The sequence below is a fragment of the Atractosteus spatula genome, chromosome 5 (genome assembly GCF_055471065.1).
Source record: "Atractosteus spatula isolate fAtrSpa1 chromosome 5, fAtrSpa1.hap1, whole genome shotgun sequence".
NCBI classification, from domain to species: Eukaryota; Metazoa; Chordata; class Actinopteri; order Semionotiformes; family Lepisosteidae; genus Atractosteus; species Atractosteus spatula.
The window spans coordinates 56,528,001-56,545,166 of record NC_142710.1 but is presented as its reverse complement, the minus strand read 5'-3'; the positions used below and the strand labels follow the sequence as shown (position 1 = coordinate 56,545,166).

The 17,166-nt window shown below is 41.8% G+C and overlaps 2 protein-coding genes across 6 annotated transcripts in view; one reads left to right on the top strand and one right to left on the bottom strand.

Annotated features, from left to right (window-relative positions):
- Positions 1-7,958, bottom strand: part of dennd6a (DENN domain containing 6A) — a 32,091-nt gene extending 24,133 nt beyond the window's left edge. The window contains exons 1-3 of one of the 2 annotated variants that reach the window (XM_088917180.1): positions 7,605-7,958; positions 6,308-6,346; positions 6,172-6,214 (exon numbers count right to left, since the gene is read on the bottom strand). In XM_088917180.1, the coding sequence (XP_088773306.1) occupies positions 6,172-6,214; positions 6,308-6,346; positions 7,605-7,817 (295 nt within the window). In that variant the 5' untranslated portion in view covers positions 7,818-7,958. The remainder of the gene's footprint in view (positions 1-6,171; positions 6,215-6,307; positions 6,347-7,604) is intronic. The other variant, XM_088917181.1, reaches the window with a different exon arrangement.
- Positions 7,959-13,477: 5,519 nt separating this feature from the next.
- Positions 13,478-17,166, top strand: part of slmapa (sarcolemma associated protein a) — a 68,622-nt gene continuing 64,933 nt past the window's right edge. For 2 of the 4 annotated variants that reach the window (XM_088915433.1, XM_088915434.1), the window contains exon 1: positions 13,478-14,963. In XM_088915433.1, the coding sequence (XP_088771559.1) occupies positions 14,766-14,963 (198 nt within the window). In that variant the 5' untranslated portion in view covers positions 13,478-14,765. The remainder of the gene's footprint in view (positions 14,964-17,166) is intronic. The other 2 variants (XM_088915435.1, XM_088915436.1) reach the window with 1 other exon arrangement.

Below are 17,166 nucleotides of genomic sequence, written 5' to 3'. Positions count from 1 at the left end.
GTTTTCACAGAACACCGAACCAAATTAAAACCCGCAAATACAAGTGTAAGTAAGTGTTCTCCAGGACCGGAAAGAAAGACTGTAAAACAAGCATGTTTAGTCCAGGGTGAGGACATGGAAAAAGTATAAAAGGAGAATACTGCTTCTTCACCAGGCAGTCAGCTTTACTGTTCAAACCTATGTGCCCAGACAAATGACCCCAATAGGTTAATTATGGGGAAGTTTGGCTTCTGGCTATTTCCTATCATCAACGGGACTGAAGCTGACAGGACAACATGGATGCAAATACAGATTTCTTTCCTCGGGTAATTATCCATACTGAAACACTAGCGCAGTTACCGATTTTAATTGAATGAGCCATTTATCCCAGAGGACACCACTTGCAAGTAACAAGCTCCTTTGCGTTTTCAGGGTTTAGGATCAAAACAATCCTTCACAAGACAAAGGTCTCCTTCTGTTCCTAACCAACTATAGGCGGGCTTTTCAGGTGAAGCTGCAACCACTTCATTAACATTCTGGAACAGAGCCTCTACAGCTGTCCTATCTGTTCAGAGCACACTCCTCATCTCAGCAAACCATTCCCCATTTATCTGGAGCATAATGAAAGCACACTTTTGTTTTAAACATTTGATTTTAGGGCCTTGTGCAAGGGGCGTCTTACAGTGTAAAAACACCGGTGGTGGGAGTCCTTCAAGGGCAAACGTGCCCCTAATGCAGTAAAAAAGCCTCACGTTGATGGTATAATGTCAAACTGAATAAAAATTAAAATGTCCCCTAGATAATTTAAAGACAGATTCAAGTATTTCCTGAAGAAAAGTAACTGCAGATTTTAATAATTGAAAGCAAAAGGTAACATAGCACCAAAAAAAACAATTTAGTTTCAGCTCACCAACCAAAAAATGTCATATTTGCTCCACTAATGAAAGGAGGGTGAAAAGAATGAATTCTTCTGATGGGAAGTCCGAATTCTACTTTTTATACTCATATTTACTGGCCACTCTGTTGTTTATCTGAAACAGCTAATATTAAAAAAATATATATTTAAAAGTCTTAAATACCCCACGCCCGTGTTAAAATCATTACCTCATTACCTAAGTCTCAGTTTCCTGATATTATTGGTCATCCTTATGGTCCTTTACTATGCATTTTAAAGATCAGTCTGTGTTTTTTTTTGTCTGATCCATTCAGTTTGAAATTGTTTCTTTACATCACACCAAAGAGCAACGACTGCTCTCCCTACACAGGAACAGAATGAGGAAATGCATTAAGGATCCTCATTATTGACTTTTTTATTGAGACACTTAAAAGCCCCCTTGAAGAGCAGTTTGGAATGACTGACAGATACACGGGTGACTGTCACTCCAAACGTCCCTCGGAAGAGGTCTTAAAGTTTAGTCTCAACATATCTACCCTCCCCCTGCACCTACTCAGTGTGCCATCCGATGAAAAAATGCAATATGCCACAACCTTCAAAAGACCTGTTTCAAAGGACATTGCGGAGACTTCTCCGTCTGAGAGATGAAAGAGTGCAACTCAACTCCAAAGCACTGATTCTTTGCATCACAGAGCAACAGCTACCTATGCGGAGTGGAAACCTGATAACACCTTCAGTAAGTTACTATGACAACCGTAATGTGTTTTAGTCAAGTGTTAAAGTAAGAGCCTTTTGCATATTTATAAGGAACTCTCTGTGGCACACAGCCATGAATAGAATTAAGAGGCAAGAACACAAGAAGGGTTACAGACAAAAGGAGGCCATCTGACCCATCTTGCTCATTTGGTTGCTAGTAGCTTTGGTGAATTAAGCTTTCTTAAAACATCCCACACTCAGAATCAGTCACATGATATGGGATCTGTTTCCAGACCTACACAATCCTCTATGTCTCTATTTTCTTCCTTGAATGCTCCTTAAATCTGTTTCCACTGGTGTCCCCAGGTGCGTGTGTTTCTGTGGATCTTGAAAAAGTCCCCTGCACTGACTTGGCCAATGTCTTTCAGGATTTTGGACAGCTGCTTCAAGTTGCCAAAGATTCAGAAGACTAATTTTCTTAGGCAGTCTGAGCATGATATTCTGTTCGGACCAGGAATTGCTCAGGTTGTTTTTCCTTGTGCTGCCTCTAAAGAAACAAAACCTTTTCTTGGTGTGTAGTGACTAAAATTGAACACAATGTTCCAAGTGCGATCTAACTAATACATTGTAGAATTTTAAAAAACACTCGAAAAAGAGCACTGAAAATGTCTGCCTTTATAATAAAGCAGGGGTATTTTCAGACACTTGACCTCTTCCCTTACTGATCCTTTGCTACAGTAATTGTGAAAAAAGCCCTTAGCATTAGTGTTGGCATCCATGGATATATTTCTTCTGAAATGTCTCATAACCGCTGCTGGATTTTTCTTGACTTGTGTCTGCAGATCAGTGTACTTCCTACATTTGGCACCTGAAGAAGGCTCCACAGCCAAAACTTTGTGTCTCTTTTTCTTTTCGGGTAAATAAACCTTTACCTGTTCCTTATTTCCTATACCATTTGGTTCTTCATGTATTTTCTTTTTCTTTGCTTCTTGACCATCTCGCTTGTATGGGTCCGATTTATGACATCTCGTCATTTCTGTCTGCAGAAATGTCCTGCACCAACCCAAGATACTGGTAACATTTCAAAATAAACTATCACAGAGTCACCGGGTTTCTAATAATACTAATCTTTGAAACCTAAGTCTTCATGTTTATATTCAAACACAACACATACCTCTGCCTATACCATTTGTCGCAAGATGGACCATGATAATTAGATCCCCTTGGCTCAGACCAGGAGACCAGCAGGAACCTGTCTACCAGACCAGAATACCAGGCAGGCCAGAGTCTTTGCTGCATTGTCTGCGTGATGTCCTTATCACCATAAACCAGAAAAATGAAAATATAAAGGCTTTCAATGTAGAGACTAAATGCTCTTAACTGCCTGGGACATGTTTCAAACGACACTGCAGAGACTTATCTGTCTGACAGATGAACGAGTGAAACTCAGCTCCAAAGCTCTGAGTCTTTGCCTCACAGAGCAACAGTTACCCAATCGGAGTGGAAACCTGACAACTCCTTCAGGAAGTTACTATGACAACTGTAATTTGTCATAGTAACTAAATATTAGTAACACGATGTTTTTCTTATGTGGCATCACAAGTCTTTATAATGCACTAGTGATGGATTGGCAGAAAAGGTCTGGGCAAATAACTGAGCAGACTTATAAGCCCCTTAAGGTATTAATTGTTTTAGGAAATCTGGAACACCTGTGCTTGGATGCCAAAATCTCAAAATCCTTGTTGACAGCTTTGGGAAGGACTGGTCAGGCATCCTATGCATTTGGTAATTCATTTTGTTGCAGACATCATTTTCCCCACAGCACCATGATTCTAATATAGGTCTGTCAAGGGTAAAACAAGATATATTTTTATCCAATATATATGAAGTCACAAACGCTGAAGTATATGTCATTACAGGCTTGCCAGCTGACACAACCAGTGCTTCCCCCTCAAGCCTGATGACCCAAACATTTACGGCCTCTATGGTGAGAGACGTTTATCGTCACGCAAGGAGATGAAGTGTTGCCGCTGAAAACGAAATGCCATGAGTCATTCCTGCGTCTGAACTTCAAATAGATCTCCAAGTGCCTATCAGCATCCCTCTCGGTCTTTTCAACACAATGCCACACTGTCCCTTCCCTCGAAGAACACATTCCATCTGCTGCATTATTTCTGTCTCACTGCAGCTCCTCCTACAATCTGCGTTTCAGGAATTAACGGGTTTTAAGTTGTTGTTTTCAGCACCTTTGAAGATGGAAATGCAGGTAAAGGCAAACACTGCGGGTTTTTCCAAAAACATTTTCTGAACTGCTCTGATTCGCAAATAGTTGTTTTTTTTCTTAAAATTTCTACTACAACCTCCGTGAATACACTGCTGTTACAAAAAGTGTCCCAATAAAAAAAAAACTTACTATTGTTAATGCAGAATGAAATGTTTTTTTATGACTTTTGCAAAGAAAGTATAATTAAGATTAAGAATAGTATAATCAATACAAGTGTTTTTAATCACTGTAATTTAATCTCATATTAATTAGATGAATTGAGTACACATTCTCATTACAATATTACCACAGCATGGAGAACACCTATTTACACAGTAGAGTGAGTATAGATTCTTCCTCAAAGATACAATCATCAAGGATTCGAACCCATGACCGCATGGTCCAGAGTCCTTACCACTGACTCTAGGGGGAGCTAGACCCCTGGCCCTTAGGCTATGAGGTGAGGATGCAGAGATGTTAGCAGCTCTCTTCTCTTTCCATTTTCTGATTTTAAATCATCACCTGACCAATCGCCTTCTAGCATCTGGTCAGCTGACCAAGGGCGGCGGAACATTCCCCCATAGCTTTCTGGGAAATGTAGTTGAGGCCAGAGACTCCTGCTGTTCTCACGCAGTGTTTTCATACTGCTCAGCTTGTCCCACTCACTTCCTGAATGTGCAAGTCCAACTAATACACATAAAAGAGACAGTGCAGGTGCTCTACATCATTCTGGTGCACCTTTTACTTCAGTTAGCTTTGGGACAGCCTTGACAAACCACCTGTGTGTGACTTTGCTAAACCACAAAGAACAACATCTCCCTGTCAGTACAGTCATTTAAAGCTCCAGTAAACACACAGAATGTTTGTACTTTACAAAACACAGTTCTTACTCCAGGTAACTTTCTCAAATAAAGAGCTTTTCATTTTTTTAAATGTAGGGCAGGCTGGGCCCGTCCGTGGATTAATCCTCTTTAGTCATTACTGGTGGAGACCGTCTTTACCAGCACAGTCACACAGCAATCCCTGTGACGTAGAGGTTAGTTAAAGTGCTTGGCAAACTCAAGTGTCAGTGTGTGCTCTGGTTTCTCAGACCTAGAATGAGCTGAGAGTGCAAGCATCTCTCTGAATGGGGTACTAATCCATTGCAAGCTACTCTCCCATTTTTTTTAATGCACAGTTGCACAGCTGGAATAACTACGACAATCAAGTTAAAACTCCCCGCCCGAAGGCTAAAGTGATAGTGTCTAAACTGGAAACGGGACTCAACCTCCCTTCATTTATGTGCTCAGGGCCTGAATATCTACAACACACTCTAACCGTTAAAAACACGTTGTCCATTTCCTAAACAATTAACCCAATACAGGATCATGGGGCAGCCAGAGCCTACCTTGGCAAGCAACGCCAATGTCAACCAAACACCCACCCTGGACGGGACACCAGTCTACCTCAGAGCACACACAGACACAGGGACCGGTTTTCCCAATAGCCAAATAATCTACCAGTATGTCTCTGGGCTGTGGGAAGACCCAGAGAACCCAGAGGAAAGCCATGTAAACAAGGGGAGAACATGCAAACTCCACACAGATAGCTCCCCCAGGTCCAGAATGGAATCCAGGGCCCTAGTGCTGCAAGGCAGCAATGCTAACCACTGTGCTATCCAAAACAGATTATATCACCAGCCATGTGATGTTTTTTTTTCTTATTTTGCATCACAAGTCTACATAACGCACTAGTTAAGGACTGGCAGAAGAGGTCTGGGTACGGACTGAGGTCACTCTATTAGCAATTGCAGACCACACTCTCGGGCACATAATGTGTGCCATGTAGTGATGCCATTACATCTGAAGCTTTGTCACACACAAGACTTCTCTCCATCAACCAGCTTTTCACAAGTGAGTAGCAGAGCAGAGGACATTGGGAACAGATACCTGATGGAGGAAAAACAGAGCAGGATCGGCTGAGTCTGATACCATGATTTATTCAAATAAGAGCCTCCTTCTGATAACTAACCTTAGCTGTATTGTACTAGAATATCCACTGTCTTCTAATATTTCTGATTTACAACTGACTTAACTATAATGATTAAAGTGGTTTTCAGATTTTTACTATGTTTTCAAATATTTTGTATGCACGGAGGCATACTGTATTGATTAATAACAGAAGTATAGCTTGTTTCAAGCACAGCAAAGCAACTAATAACGAGACTTAGTGAAATGAAGGGGTAATTTGGTTAGGCTTGTAAATACTGCATATGGTGGTTTACAAAAAAAACAAAGCTTTTTATAATACCGAGACAGATTAACTATAGAATAAACCACAAAAAAAGTATAGGATTTACCTGAGTTGGAGTCAGGGAAAGACAAGTAACAAATACTGGTTTTCTGTGAAGAAAACAAAAACACCTGTGTAACTCCACAATGTCAACCCAAACACAGATATAAACCAAACATAACCAACATGGTCCAAAGACTGACCTCTTTGTCCGTCAGGTTGGAATGGTGAGGGTAAATAACCTACAGGAGAGAAATTAAAAGAGAATCTTACATTTTTATAAAGCACTCTGGGGTATTTACCACAGTATCTATAGTAGATGCCCAACAGTCAGGATTGAATTCCAAAGTCAAATTAAACACCAAACGTTATGTCGGATATCTAAAACCGAGCACTGGGCGCTATTACATAATTTTCGTAGTGATCCAATTCTTGCATCACTTCTAGTTTTAAAAATGATGACGTTTTACAAATGTTTATGGTCTGAAACTCTTGCACACTGATACAAAACTTTCAGAAGTCATCACAGAAATCGCAGCAACTGAATGCCTACGGCCTACAACAGTGTCTGTACCACAGACATTCAAAAGTCAATTTAATAGAGGCAGTCTTATAACACTGGAAAACAGGCTTCTTAAAAAAGTTCGCATTTATAAAGAGAAAGCAGAGGACGAGTCGCCTGACAGTTATTCAGGCTATCATGAGTTAAAAATGCATGACAAATTTGCAAAATAAAAAAGTAATCAAACGTAAAGGAAAGCATTTGGTTACAGTTCACACCAAAGCAGCAATTTAAGGTTATCTCTAACACTTGGAAAGCAGTCAAACTAGGCTGTTTGCTTCAGATGTATGCATACACTACATATCATTATAAAACCGGTCGACGGTGCCCTCGTTTAAATAACTACAACTAATTTCCGAGAGGTGAAACTTTATTCATAAATCCTGTGCATATCCTCAAACGTCTCTTCGAGGAAAACTGTTCCCATACTGTGAAAACAGCTGTTCTTGGCCACTTGGAACCAAGTTAAACAAAGGGCTATGGCCTTGTTCATAGCTCACTAAGATACAGTAGCATTATAAAAATAACTCTGGTCTTTGTTCTGACAGTTTCGCTGTCACGAATCGAAATTTACACTTCCCTCTAAATCCAGCAGGTTTAATTCACGAACCAAAAGAGACCGGGACAATTTAGCGGTTGCGTCAACATTGTTCTGCTGAAAAAGCCACGGATAAAAAGTAAATATGGTGCACCCTCAGCCTGCTATCCAATTGGCTACTAAGCGGATCTAAGTCTTTCGGACGGTTTCGCGTTTAAATTGTCGTTTTGGTGTTACAGCCCAAACTTTTCGAGGAGCTCTGCCTGTTTCGTTTTATGTAGGCAATGCTCACTCAATTAAAAAAAAAATCCCCCATCTAATGTGGATGCAGTCGAGAGAACCAGGCGCAAAACATAGCGAGGGGAACTGACAGAGAAGGGACGCCGGTGACCAGTCTTACTTCTACCGCCTGCCCGAGCTCCAGATCGAAGCCCACCACACAGATGCAGTGCAGCCAAGCCGAGAAGCGATCCCAGGGCAGGAGCAGCTGGTCTCCGACCTCCACTTCGGGCCCTTCGGGCTGCTGCTCCACTGGGGAGATGCTGACATCTTGCTGAGGGTCTCCAGCTTCCTCGATCTGCTCTCCGATCTCTTCCTGACCCTGCAAGGCCATATCACTTTCACTTTAGCAACTGCTTGATGGGGGCTCCCCTCGCTCCGGATCAATAGTTCCACCCAATTCCCCGGTGAACCCAGCACAAATCCTGTAATTCAAGCTACAAAGCCCCAGACTCCAGAAAGCGACGTAAGATGCGCCGCATCAGCAGTTTGCGATGCGTAACGTGGGAAGGTTACCGAAAGCTGGAACGCCCTCTGAGTTAAAGAGACACGAACCTGAGTTACAACTGCAAAGTTTTGACTCCACGAATGATTCAACATAGTCAGACATGCTTTTTGTGCGGTAATGAAGGAGGAGTAAAATAACTCCTTCTAGGCACGAATTGGAGTCAGGATTCGCCTCAGCCTTCCAAAAAATTCAAGAGAAATGCACATCTTGGTAGCGAAAAAACAAACAGTAACCAGAAGTATCTGAAGTTAGTAGAAAAAAAATTGACAACAGAAGTGTTTTCTGTTGTATCAATTTTGTTTATTTTATTTTTTTGGTCATTTCTATTTTTATTTTCTTCAGGTATTTAGATGGCTTTGTATTTCTGTATTACTATCTAATTTTTAAGTCTCCCTCCATATGCTATGTTAAACAATAATAATATTCAACTACTCCCATTCTTGGCTTTGCTATAACTACCATTTATATACTCCCAGTCCACAGAATGCATGACTGTATTGAAGACAGGACTACACAATATTCAGATACAGATAGACATATAACCATAAAGTATTGGCATAATCATGTGTATGGAAAGCTTACGGTAGATTATGGTTGAAATTGTCTTGGAAGTGGGACATTTTAGCCAGCTGTGTGATATAGAGCATTACATTATTTTACTTGAACTGATGACAGAGGTTGAGCCTTTTCTGTGGCTGCCTGTCATCTAAATTTTTGAAACAGTAAATATGGTGAGACCTACCAGCATGTCGTATGTTTTGAACCTTCATTGGTGACTTTGGTTTGCAGTGAAGGTATTCTTAAAAAAACAAGAGACGGTACAAAGTACAATATAACCCATTTTATTGATTATGAAAAGAAAAATGAATATTAATCTGAAACATATAAGACAATGCAACAAAGACTAAAGAGCGCAACTACTGCAGTCTATTGTGACAGTTTCCTATAATTACTATGCCTTTAAAGGCTGGAGGCCTGTTTCATCCAGAGGTCAGCTCTTAAATTACATCTGCCTTGAAATAGGCATGATTCTGGACCATAAATGGCATTTTTTCTGATCAACCTCCCAGCACAGCCTCCTCTTCAGTTTTTCTATAAGCAGAATTGTTGAATCTCTGCAACCTCTGACGTTTGGGCTCTCTGTTGCACGTTCAGCCCCTTAATCTCTAAAACATCATAAAATTGGTTAGTTTGACAGTTGTATTTTAAAGCTGCCCAACATAAACAGAAATCAGATTCTTAATATGTTTCCCACTGAAAAGAAGTGCTTTATTTTTGCAAATTCTCTGCAGACTGTTCTACTGTCAATGTCAGTGTAAGAATTTACTCGTTATCAATTACTAAGCTTTCACCATAAACATAGACCTAGATAGTCAGGTATAAAATGTGTATATCAGGTGCCTTTTGTAGCCTAATGTTTTGTAAAGGTCTGAAATTCATATTGCAGTAATCTGCTTATGAATGAAAGGACTTAAAATACCGCTAATTTGGAGACTGGTTTCATTGTTTTAGATTCCAGGTAGTTCCTCAACAGGGCCCCAGCTGAAACATCACTGGAATGCTGAAGTGCAGCCCTGCTATGATGAAATTGTTCAGACGGACTTGGTTTCAGTAGATAAAGAATCAAGGCAGCAATTAATGGCTCCTTAATGGCTTTAGCACAGCGCTTGGCAATAGTGCCACTCTTCTGTTCTGCACAATAACAGGCAGCCACAGCAACTGAAGGCTCTCGAAAAGCAGACAACAGGCAATGCTTCAAAATGCAAAAAGTCTCTTTGTCATCCGAACGACAGAATGTTCCCTCAAGTGGTATGAGATTCAATTTTTCCCGTCTTTTTAAACTCTAATCATGTCCCAGCTAACTTATTAAAACTGATTTTATTCGGTGACTTCATTCATGCTTGATCTTTGACTTTACAACATAAAATTACTACAAAAATGTGAATTTCTCATTTAAAACCGATAAAGAACTAATCTGCAAATATGCCAGTTAGTCACTACAATGTAAAAAGACACACTATATAACAAAACTGATAGAATACCCATAATCAAATCATTTTTTAATTGCTTTTTTAAAAAAAAATACATTTTCATATTTTTCTGGGATCCTCCCAATTTCCTTTCTCTCCTAGCCTTCACCCTCCCTGTGTAAATCCTTTCTGTTCAATATTCCAGTTCAGCCTGGCCAAATTGTCACAATATTTTTCAGATCTTAATGCAATTAGGTCAAGCTTTCTGTAAAAGCGACAATACTTTCATTCTTTTAGTCAGTCTGAGCAACTGCAGGAGTTCATTATCCAATTAAATACCCGCTGTACAATGCTTATGAGTGCTGTTTTGTTTTTAAGTTCCTGCAATTTCCACAATTTTCACAATGACAACAGAGCATCACTCAAAATAAACATAATTGGACTTATAACCTCTCCTTTAAAGTTTGTCCAGTTTTTATGGGAGGGTTCTGGATTGTAAGAAGTCAGTTTTGCCTGAAAAAAATTAATTGCAGTGTTATGAAATCCTTAAAAATGTTTAAAGATTTCATATTTTACTAAAAGATAACAAGAGGACCAGCCAGTAAAATTAATCTTCCTAAGATTCTCAGCATTGCACCATAGTATAGTGATATGTCCAAGTTAGATTTAATTTTGGAGTTGAATATAAGCCCCTAGTCATTCATCAACTCCCTAAAACTCTAAGCCAAAATGTGCCTGAGTCACCTGCTCACCTTACTCTTCCACCAGCACACTAGTTAAATCAACGTCTTTCCACTGCTCAGACATGATCAAACATCAGAATTTGGAGTTGGGTAATAAATTGATTAATTTAGACTGAATACTCCCATTAAAAGATATATTAAATATGCTATCCTGTACATAGTTTTATCAAACCTTGATTGGGGCATGGAGATGCTCGTCTCATGTTGGAGACAGAGATCACAAAATGTTTAACAAGGGCATACTGTGTTGTAAATGCTTTTCAATGGATTTTAACAAATCGTTCCTGCTTTAAAATTGCCTGGCTCCATTTTAGAGTCTGTAATGCTTATTTTGAGAAAAAAAAACAGCGCTACTTAAGCCCCTTGGCTTAAGTAGATAAATACATTTTTATGATTCCTATCTCTTCTTGCTCCACCTTTATTCCTTTGAGCAACAAATATTTGCAAGATCTTCCCATATTAAGCCTGACATAACAATTTACCATGACCCATAATGCTCTCTGCCTTTTTAATGCTCCCAGCTGACAAACAGTTGTTTTCATTACCCAAAAAAGTAAGCTGAACCTATTTTTCTTCTGTCATACCTTATTACACATGACAAGGTTAGTGAACCATATTTACATGATCACAGAGAGCCCACATTTGATCGTTAAACAGCAGACTGCTAGATGATTTGTAGTCATTCAGTGGAGTTTCTCTTTTTATACGCTTGTGGGAATATGTGTTAAGATTAAATCTCATGCTTCTATGTTTGTATCAGAACTCTGCTTTTTGCAGCTTTGGCAAAGACAGAGTGACATCAGTGCATAGTTCTATCCAATAATTACAAGTTGTGCCTGCTCAATTAGAGGTCTCACTGCTCTCTTTTCCATCTGAGATGGCTTTTAAAGGGAACAGCCCAAAGATTCATCGTTTCGGCCTTGGAATCATTACAGATCACGTTCCCAAATAATTTAACTATGAAGGGCCTATGTTTGATCAATGCTATCAACTATAATGAGGGGCTTTACATCATTTTCACAAACAAAGATGTAAAGTTCATTTTTGATAACCACTTAAAAACGAGAACCAAACAAACCTGCTTAATACCAGTGTTGGTCCAACTGTTGCTCCCTGACCAGTCGTCCTTGTATGCAGTGGAAGGGATCTTGGTTACAAATATCCTTCTCCTGATATGATCACTCAGAAACAAATATATGTGCATACACGACACCCTTCCTCACGTCCTCTGTTACTGTGAACTGCTCTTGCAAAAATTGATTTTGCAAAGAATGAGATGACAGCAGTGGAACACATGCCTTTCTCCTGAGACAGCTCTGAAGTGCACAGTTGTTCTGAAAAGGCATTAAGATGGCCATAGATGGAACGATTTCCTTTTTGTTGACACGCACAAACTCCACTCACACCAGGGCCAATGTTCCCAGAAGCCAATTAACCACTGGGTCAGAAACTGTTGAACCACTAGGGCACCGTGCTGCCGTGAAAACAGAACTTGTTTCTTTTTGTTTCATCCTCCCCAATTTCAGAAATTGCAGCTCGTCAATCGTCAGTCATCAATCAGCTTGGCCTAGGTGCTGATGCCTTTGTTTCAGCACAGGAGACTGTGCTTCGTGACTCCAAATGGCAGGCTCTGGATTACAGAGCTCAGACTGTGCGTGATGTATTTCGACAGAGAATGAAAAGAATGGAAATGGGATTCCTATTACAGAAAGATTTCAGCCATTACAGATTTTAAGAGCTTCAGGGACTACTGATAATTGTGGGGGGAGGATGAAATAGGCTTTTTTTTTTTTACCTTGACCTCTACTTCCTCGAAAAGAGTAAATCCAAAAAATGATTGTATTTGACTGCTTGCAGGTCAAATTAATTACATTTAGAACGGAATAAATCCCTTAATTCTCTTTAGAGACACAGCATAAAGCAATAGGCTTAGCCTGTCCAGGGTGATATTAGACCCTAACTAGGCAACCCCATTTGGTGTGACAGCTGTTTCTATCAACACACTAGTCCATACCCTTTTACTTCGAGCTATATGAAAGCAGACTCCTGGAGAGGTTAGCGCTCACTGAATTCATTCAGTGAGTAGTTCCTGGCTATTTTATATTAATAAACCTATTGCGTTTGTTTCTAACGTAATATATTTACAGAGATTCGATATTAGTTAAACTTATATTTGTTTTAATTTCAGTCTACTCTGAACTATAAAAATAGGGCTCTTTTATATAGAGCCAAGTCCCCTTGTGAAAGAAAGGATTAATCCATCGTTATTAAGCATTTTTTATTATGTGAGCAGTCTTATCCGGTACGCCTATTGACATTTTCTGCAATGACTTTAGCTTTTACTAACTCGAAATATATCACTTGTAAACCTATTGTCTGTTTTGAAACAATTAATTTCAACCCGTTTCATTTTAATGTGCAAATAGCAGACTGCCACAAATACTTTTCCCACACCGACGTAGATCCGATAGCATGACGTTGCAACAGAACTGCTACATATAAAAAAAAAAAAAAAAAAGCGCTCCGCATTTTCCTCAGCACATAACCCTGGGCGTTTATTGGGCGTACCAAGCATTCATATCCGGAATTCTTATTGGCTCGTGTCCACTCCAACCACCTCGTTACAACAGCTAGAAGGAACCTTCGTCTCCTGCTTTGCTGTCATTGGTTTACTGCTTTCGAAGCTTCGCGCTTCATTGGAGGAGGACCTGTCCGTCTCAGCCCTCGGTTAACGCCCCCATTCTTTACGACGTTGAGCCAGTCGCGTGCTTGAGTGCGACGCAGCCCGGTCTGAGTGTGTCTCTCATATCCAGTATGGCGGCTGTTACTAGAGGAGGAGGGCAAGTCGTCCGGGTCTGTCCTCAGTTTAACCGGGGTGGGCAGTAATACTGCTGCCGGCAGACTGTTTTGCAATTTCCGCGGGACCTCTTGTACGCCAAGGTAACTTTATGGCTTAACGCGAAATTTGTTCCAGATCCCACGGAAGAAGACAACAGCGGCGGCGAAAGCTTTTTCGTGTTAAAATTTCCGCGTCTGCTAATAAAAAAAGGAGGGGATTTGTTTTGATTTTCGGGTTCAGGGAAGTTCACTGCGCTGCAGCCCCGCTTACAGCTCTTGGGAGTGAAAAGGATTTTTTTGTTTTTAAAGCTCACTTCACGAGTAAGGCCCATCGGGGCAGCTTGGGGATTTATAAACTCAGGCATGCAGTAGAAACTGTCAAGAGACGGAATTGTTTCTCGAGTCGGTATCTGGTTGTAAAAGGAGGAAGAAATGCGCATTTTTTTGCAACAGACGAATGTGCTGAAGCTGACTTAACACTCGGGCTGTTCTGAAACGGGGAGTGGTAAATGCACCTCACAGCTAATGTGGTATTTCAGAAGAGGGGAAATACCTTTTTTTTTCTCCTGGATCTGTGCGATAACTTGTGTGTGTGTGTTTATTTGTGGCCTAACGCCTGTTTTGAAACAACGAGAAACTAACACCCAGTGGGTGACGGGGGTTTTAGCCGGGGGAGATCGGGGATGAGCAGGTCGAGCTGAGTCTCATCAAATGAGGAGTTTTGATCACCGGGCGCGTAGGTGAAATGATCATATTTGATCCTTGTAATGTGTAAAAATCTCCACGCGTGACACTCGACACTTGCGAGTCGGCGATCTTGTTGTTTTTTTTTATCGGTACCTTTTGGGAATCGGGTACATGTGTCTTAAGATCAAGTCCCTCAATGTTGACTGATGAGCAAGGCTTTGGCGGTGCCTGCAAGTGGGATAACACTTTTATGGAAGAGAAGGTATTCCTGAGTGCAGCGGATTTCGTATGACACAATGGGTCTCTTGCTGACGGATGAAAGGATGGCCTGCACTTAGATCTTTTTAAAGACGTTATGTAGTATAGCACCCCCTTTTTTTTGTTTTGTTTCTTTTTTTCCCCCTGCAATCGCATCTTTCTGGGGGGGGTTTTCCTTGGAAACAGAAATTGGGGGAGAATCGAAAGTTTTTGCCAGTCTGGATCAAGAAGCCTCGCCTTTCGTGTCTGGTTGGAGCGACGCCCCCAAGTCATCATCAATGCCTTCAGCGCTGGCCGTCTTTACCTGCCGCCCGAATTCACACCCCTTTCAGGAACGCCATGTGTACCTGGACGAGCCAGTCAAGATCGGGCGCTCCGTGGCTCGCTGCCGCCCAGCCCAGAACAACGCGACGTTCGACTGCAAGGTCTTGTCGAGGAACCACGCTCTGGTGTGGTTCGACCACAAGACGGGCAAGGTGAGGCGTCGCTTTCCGCCTCCACAGGCGTGCGGGACGGGTCGGTCGAGCGGGCTGTCGCCCTGGGCAACGAGCGCGGGTTGCGGGCTTGCACCGTCGGGGGGGGGGACGTGTGTAGCGAGTTACCTGGCTGCTGTTTTTCCTCTCCTCCTCCTCCTCCTCCTCCTGATGGCGTTCTTCATTAGAGCATGCCGAGCGTCACCCTCCCTCAAGCGCCAGGCTACCTCTGTCCTCGCCTGGAAACCATGTTGGGGGAATATAGCCGATGCAACAGCTTGTGGGAAAACCTGCGAACAGCCAGCATTGGGAATAGGGCCCTGGTTTGGGAGCTGTTGGCTTGTGAAGGGGTTGTTAGTAATTGCACAGCGCGGGGGGAGGGCGGTTAGCACACCTAAGACGTGTTGAGAAAAGCAGAAGGGTAACGGAGCAGGTTCGGTGCTGGAGAATCAAGGCGGACGATCTTTGGTGGAGCAGGTGAGGAATGAGCTTGATGGTTTTGTTTTTTTTTTTACCAGTTGAAGACTTTAAAGCTGGGTTTCCGTGTAGGTTGGCACTACAGGGTTGTCTGCGGTCGCTGCCTGGCTTCTCTCGTTGATGGTAGCGGACACAACCTGCAGGGCAAATAGAAAGACCCGCAGATTCGGGGGGGGGAAGATTCCTGTTTGATCTGAGCACAGCTGGCTGTAGATCTGGAGCAGGCTGTGGCCGCGCAAGCTACTCTCGCTGCAAGGGGCAGCTGGCTATCGCACTCCACCCACATAGCGCCGTATTATTTGCATGTCCTTCATTAACCATTCGCAATCCCGAGATCGCTGTTAAGACGGACGATGCTTGGTCCTTATCCATGTGAGCAACATGGATGGCAGTGGGGAAGGACACGATGTGAGACGCAGGAGGGAATGTGCTGCTGCACCGTTTACATGTGAAATTCCGTCTGATCACTATGACTAGGTCCAGTCTCTACAGATTACAGATCAACCTTGTGTAAATTTAATATTTAAAATGTCATTCCCCCCTCATTCACTTCTGTTGATTCTTCTCTTGACACGGCTTTAATATTGCCCGCAGCATGCCTGGAAGACATGTGACTGTTGACGGGCATTTATATTCTCAGTCCCCTTCAAAACACAGTGTTGTGCCGTTGCAGCTGAGGCATGAATAGGTTTTTTTTTGACTGAGCTGCATTTGGCCGGGTTCCTTTTAATTTAGGACAGAAAATGTCACTTCCTAACGAGATAATGTGTTGGTAGGTAGGTGCTAGTTTGGGTTTACAGAAATGGCTGCTTGTGTAAAAAAAATCAAATGGCTCTTGAAAATAAGTTACTTGTAATAAGCAGGGCTAACAACTAATATAGATTCCTAGATATTGACTGAAGACAACCAGTGCCAACTGCCATTTTGTGCTAAGATATTGTTTAAAAATACTTTATCCTGTACTGTATCCCCTATTACATTTGAGATTTAAATGTGTAATTGAGAAGGGCTCTGATCAGGGGTTCTAAATTTTTTTTCCAAGTGCAAATAGTTATTCAGGTGAGATTTTAAAACCTTAAGAATGACATAAGTTGGTTTAAGTAGTATTCTTTGTACTTGTTTCTTGTATTCCACATTTCACATTCTCCTGTTTTCTATGCATCCTGACTTCTTGCTGGGCGTCAAGATTTCTAGATAGGAGAAGCTGTCAAACTACAAGGAGACAAGACTCTTACTGTCTCTTTCACAGCACACCTTTGAAATCCCTCCCCCCCCCTCCCCCAACACCAGCCTGAAAGGCTGAGTTCTCTCCATCCATCCATTTTCCATAAGCACTTGCCCCTCGAGGGTGGTGGGCCGGGCAGGGTGTTCCTGGTGGGACACAAGACACATTGCAGGATATTGCAGTGCCAACACTAACCACTGGGCCACCCTGTTGGCCTTAGTCTGTTGGGTAGTTAATTGATTCAGAGACGCCATCCAGCCCACTCTTGAAAGAAAGCAGGGTATCGTGGCTTCAGTGACGTGGCTGGGTAGCTTCTTCCATGCTCTCGCCACCCTTTGGGTACAGAAGTGCCTCCTGTTCCTGGTTTTAAATACACTTCCATGAACTTTCCACTTGTGCCCTCTGATCCATTCTTCACTGTTCATCCTGGAGAAATCCACTTTGCTAACAGTTTTCTTGTCTTTACCTGGCTTTTAAAAATAGTCATGAGGAGTTCTGTCGGCA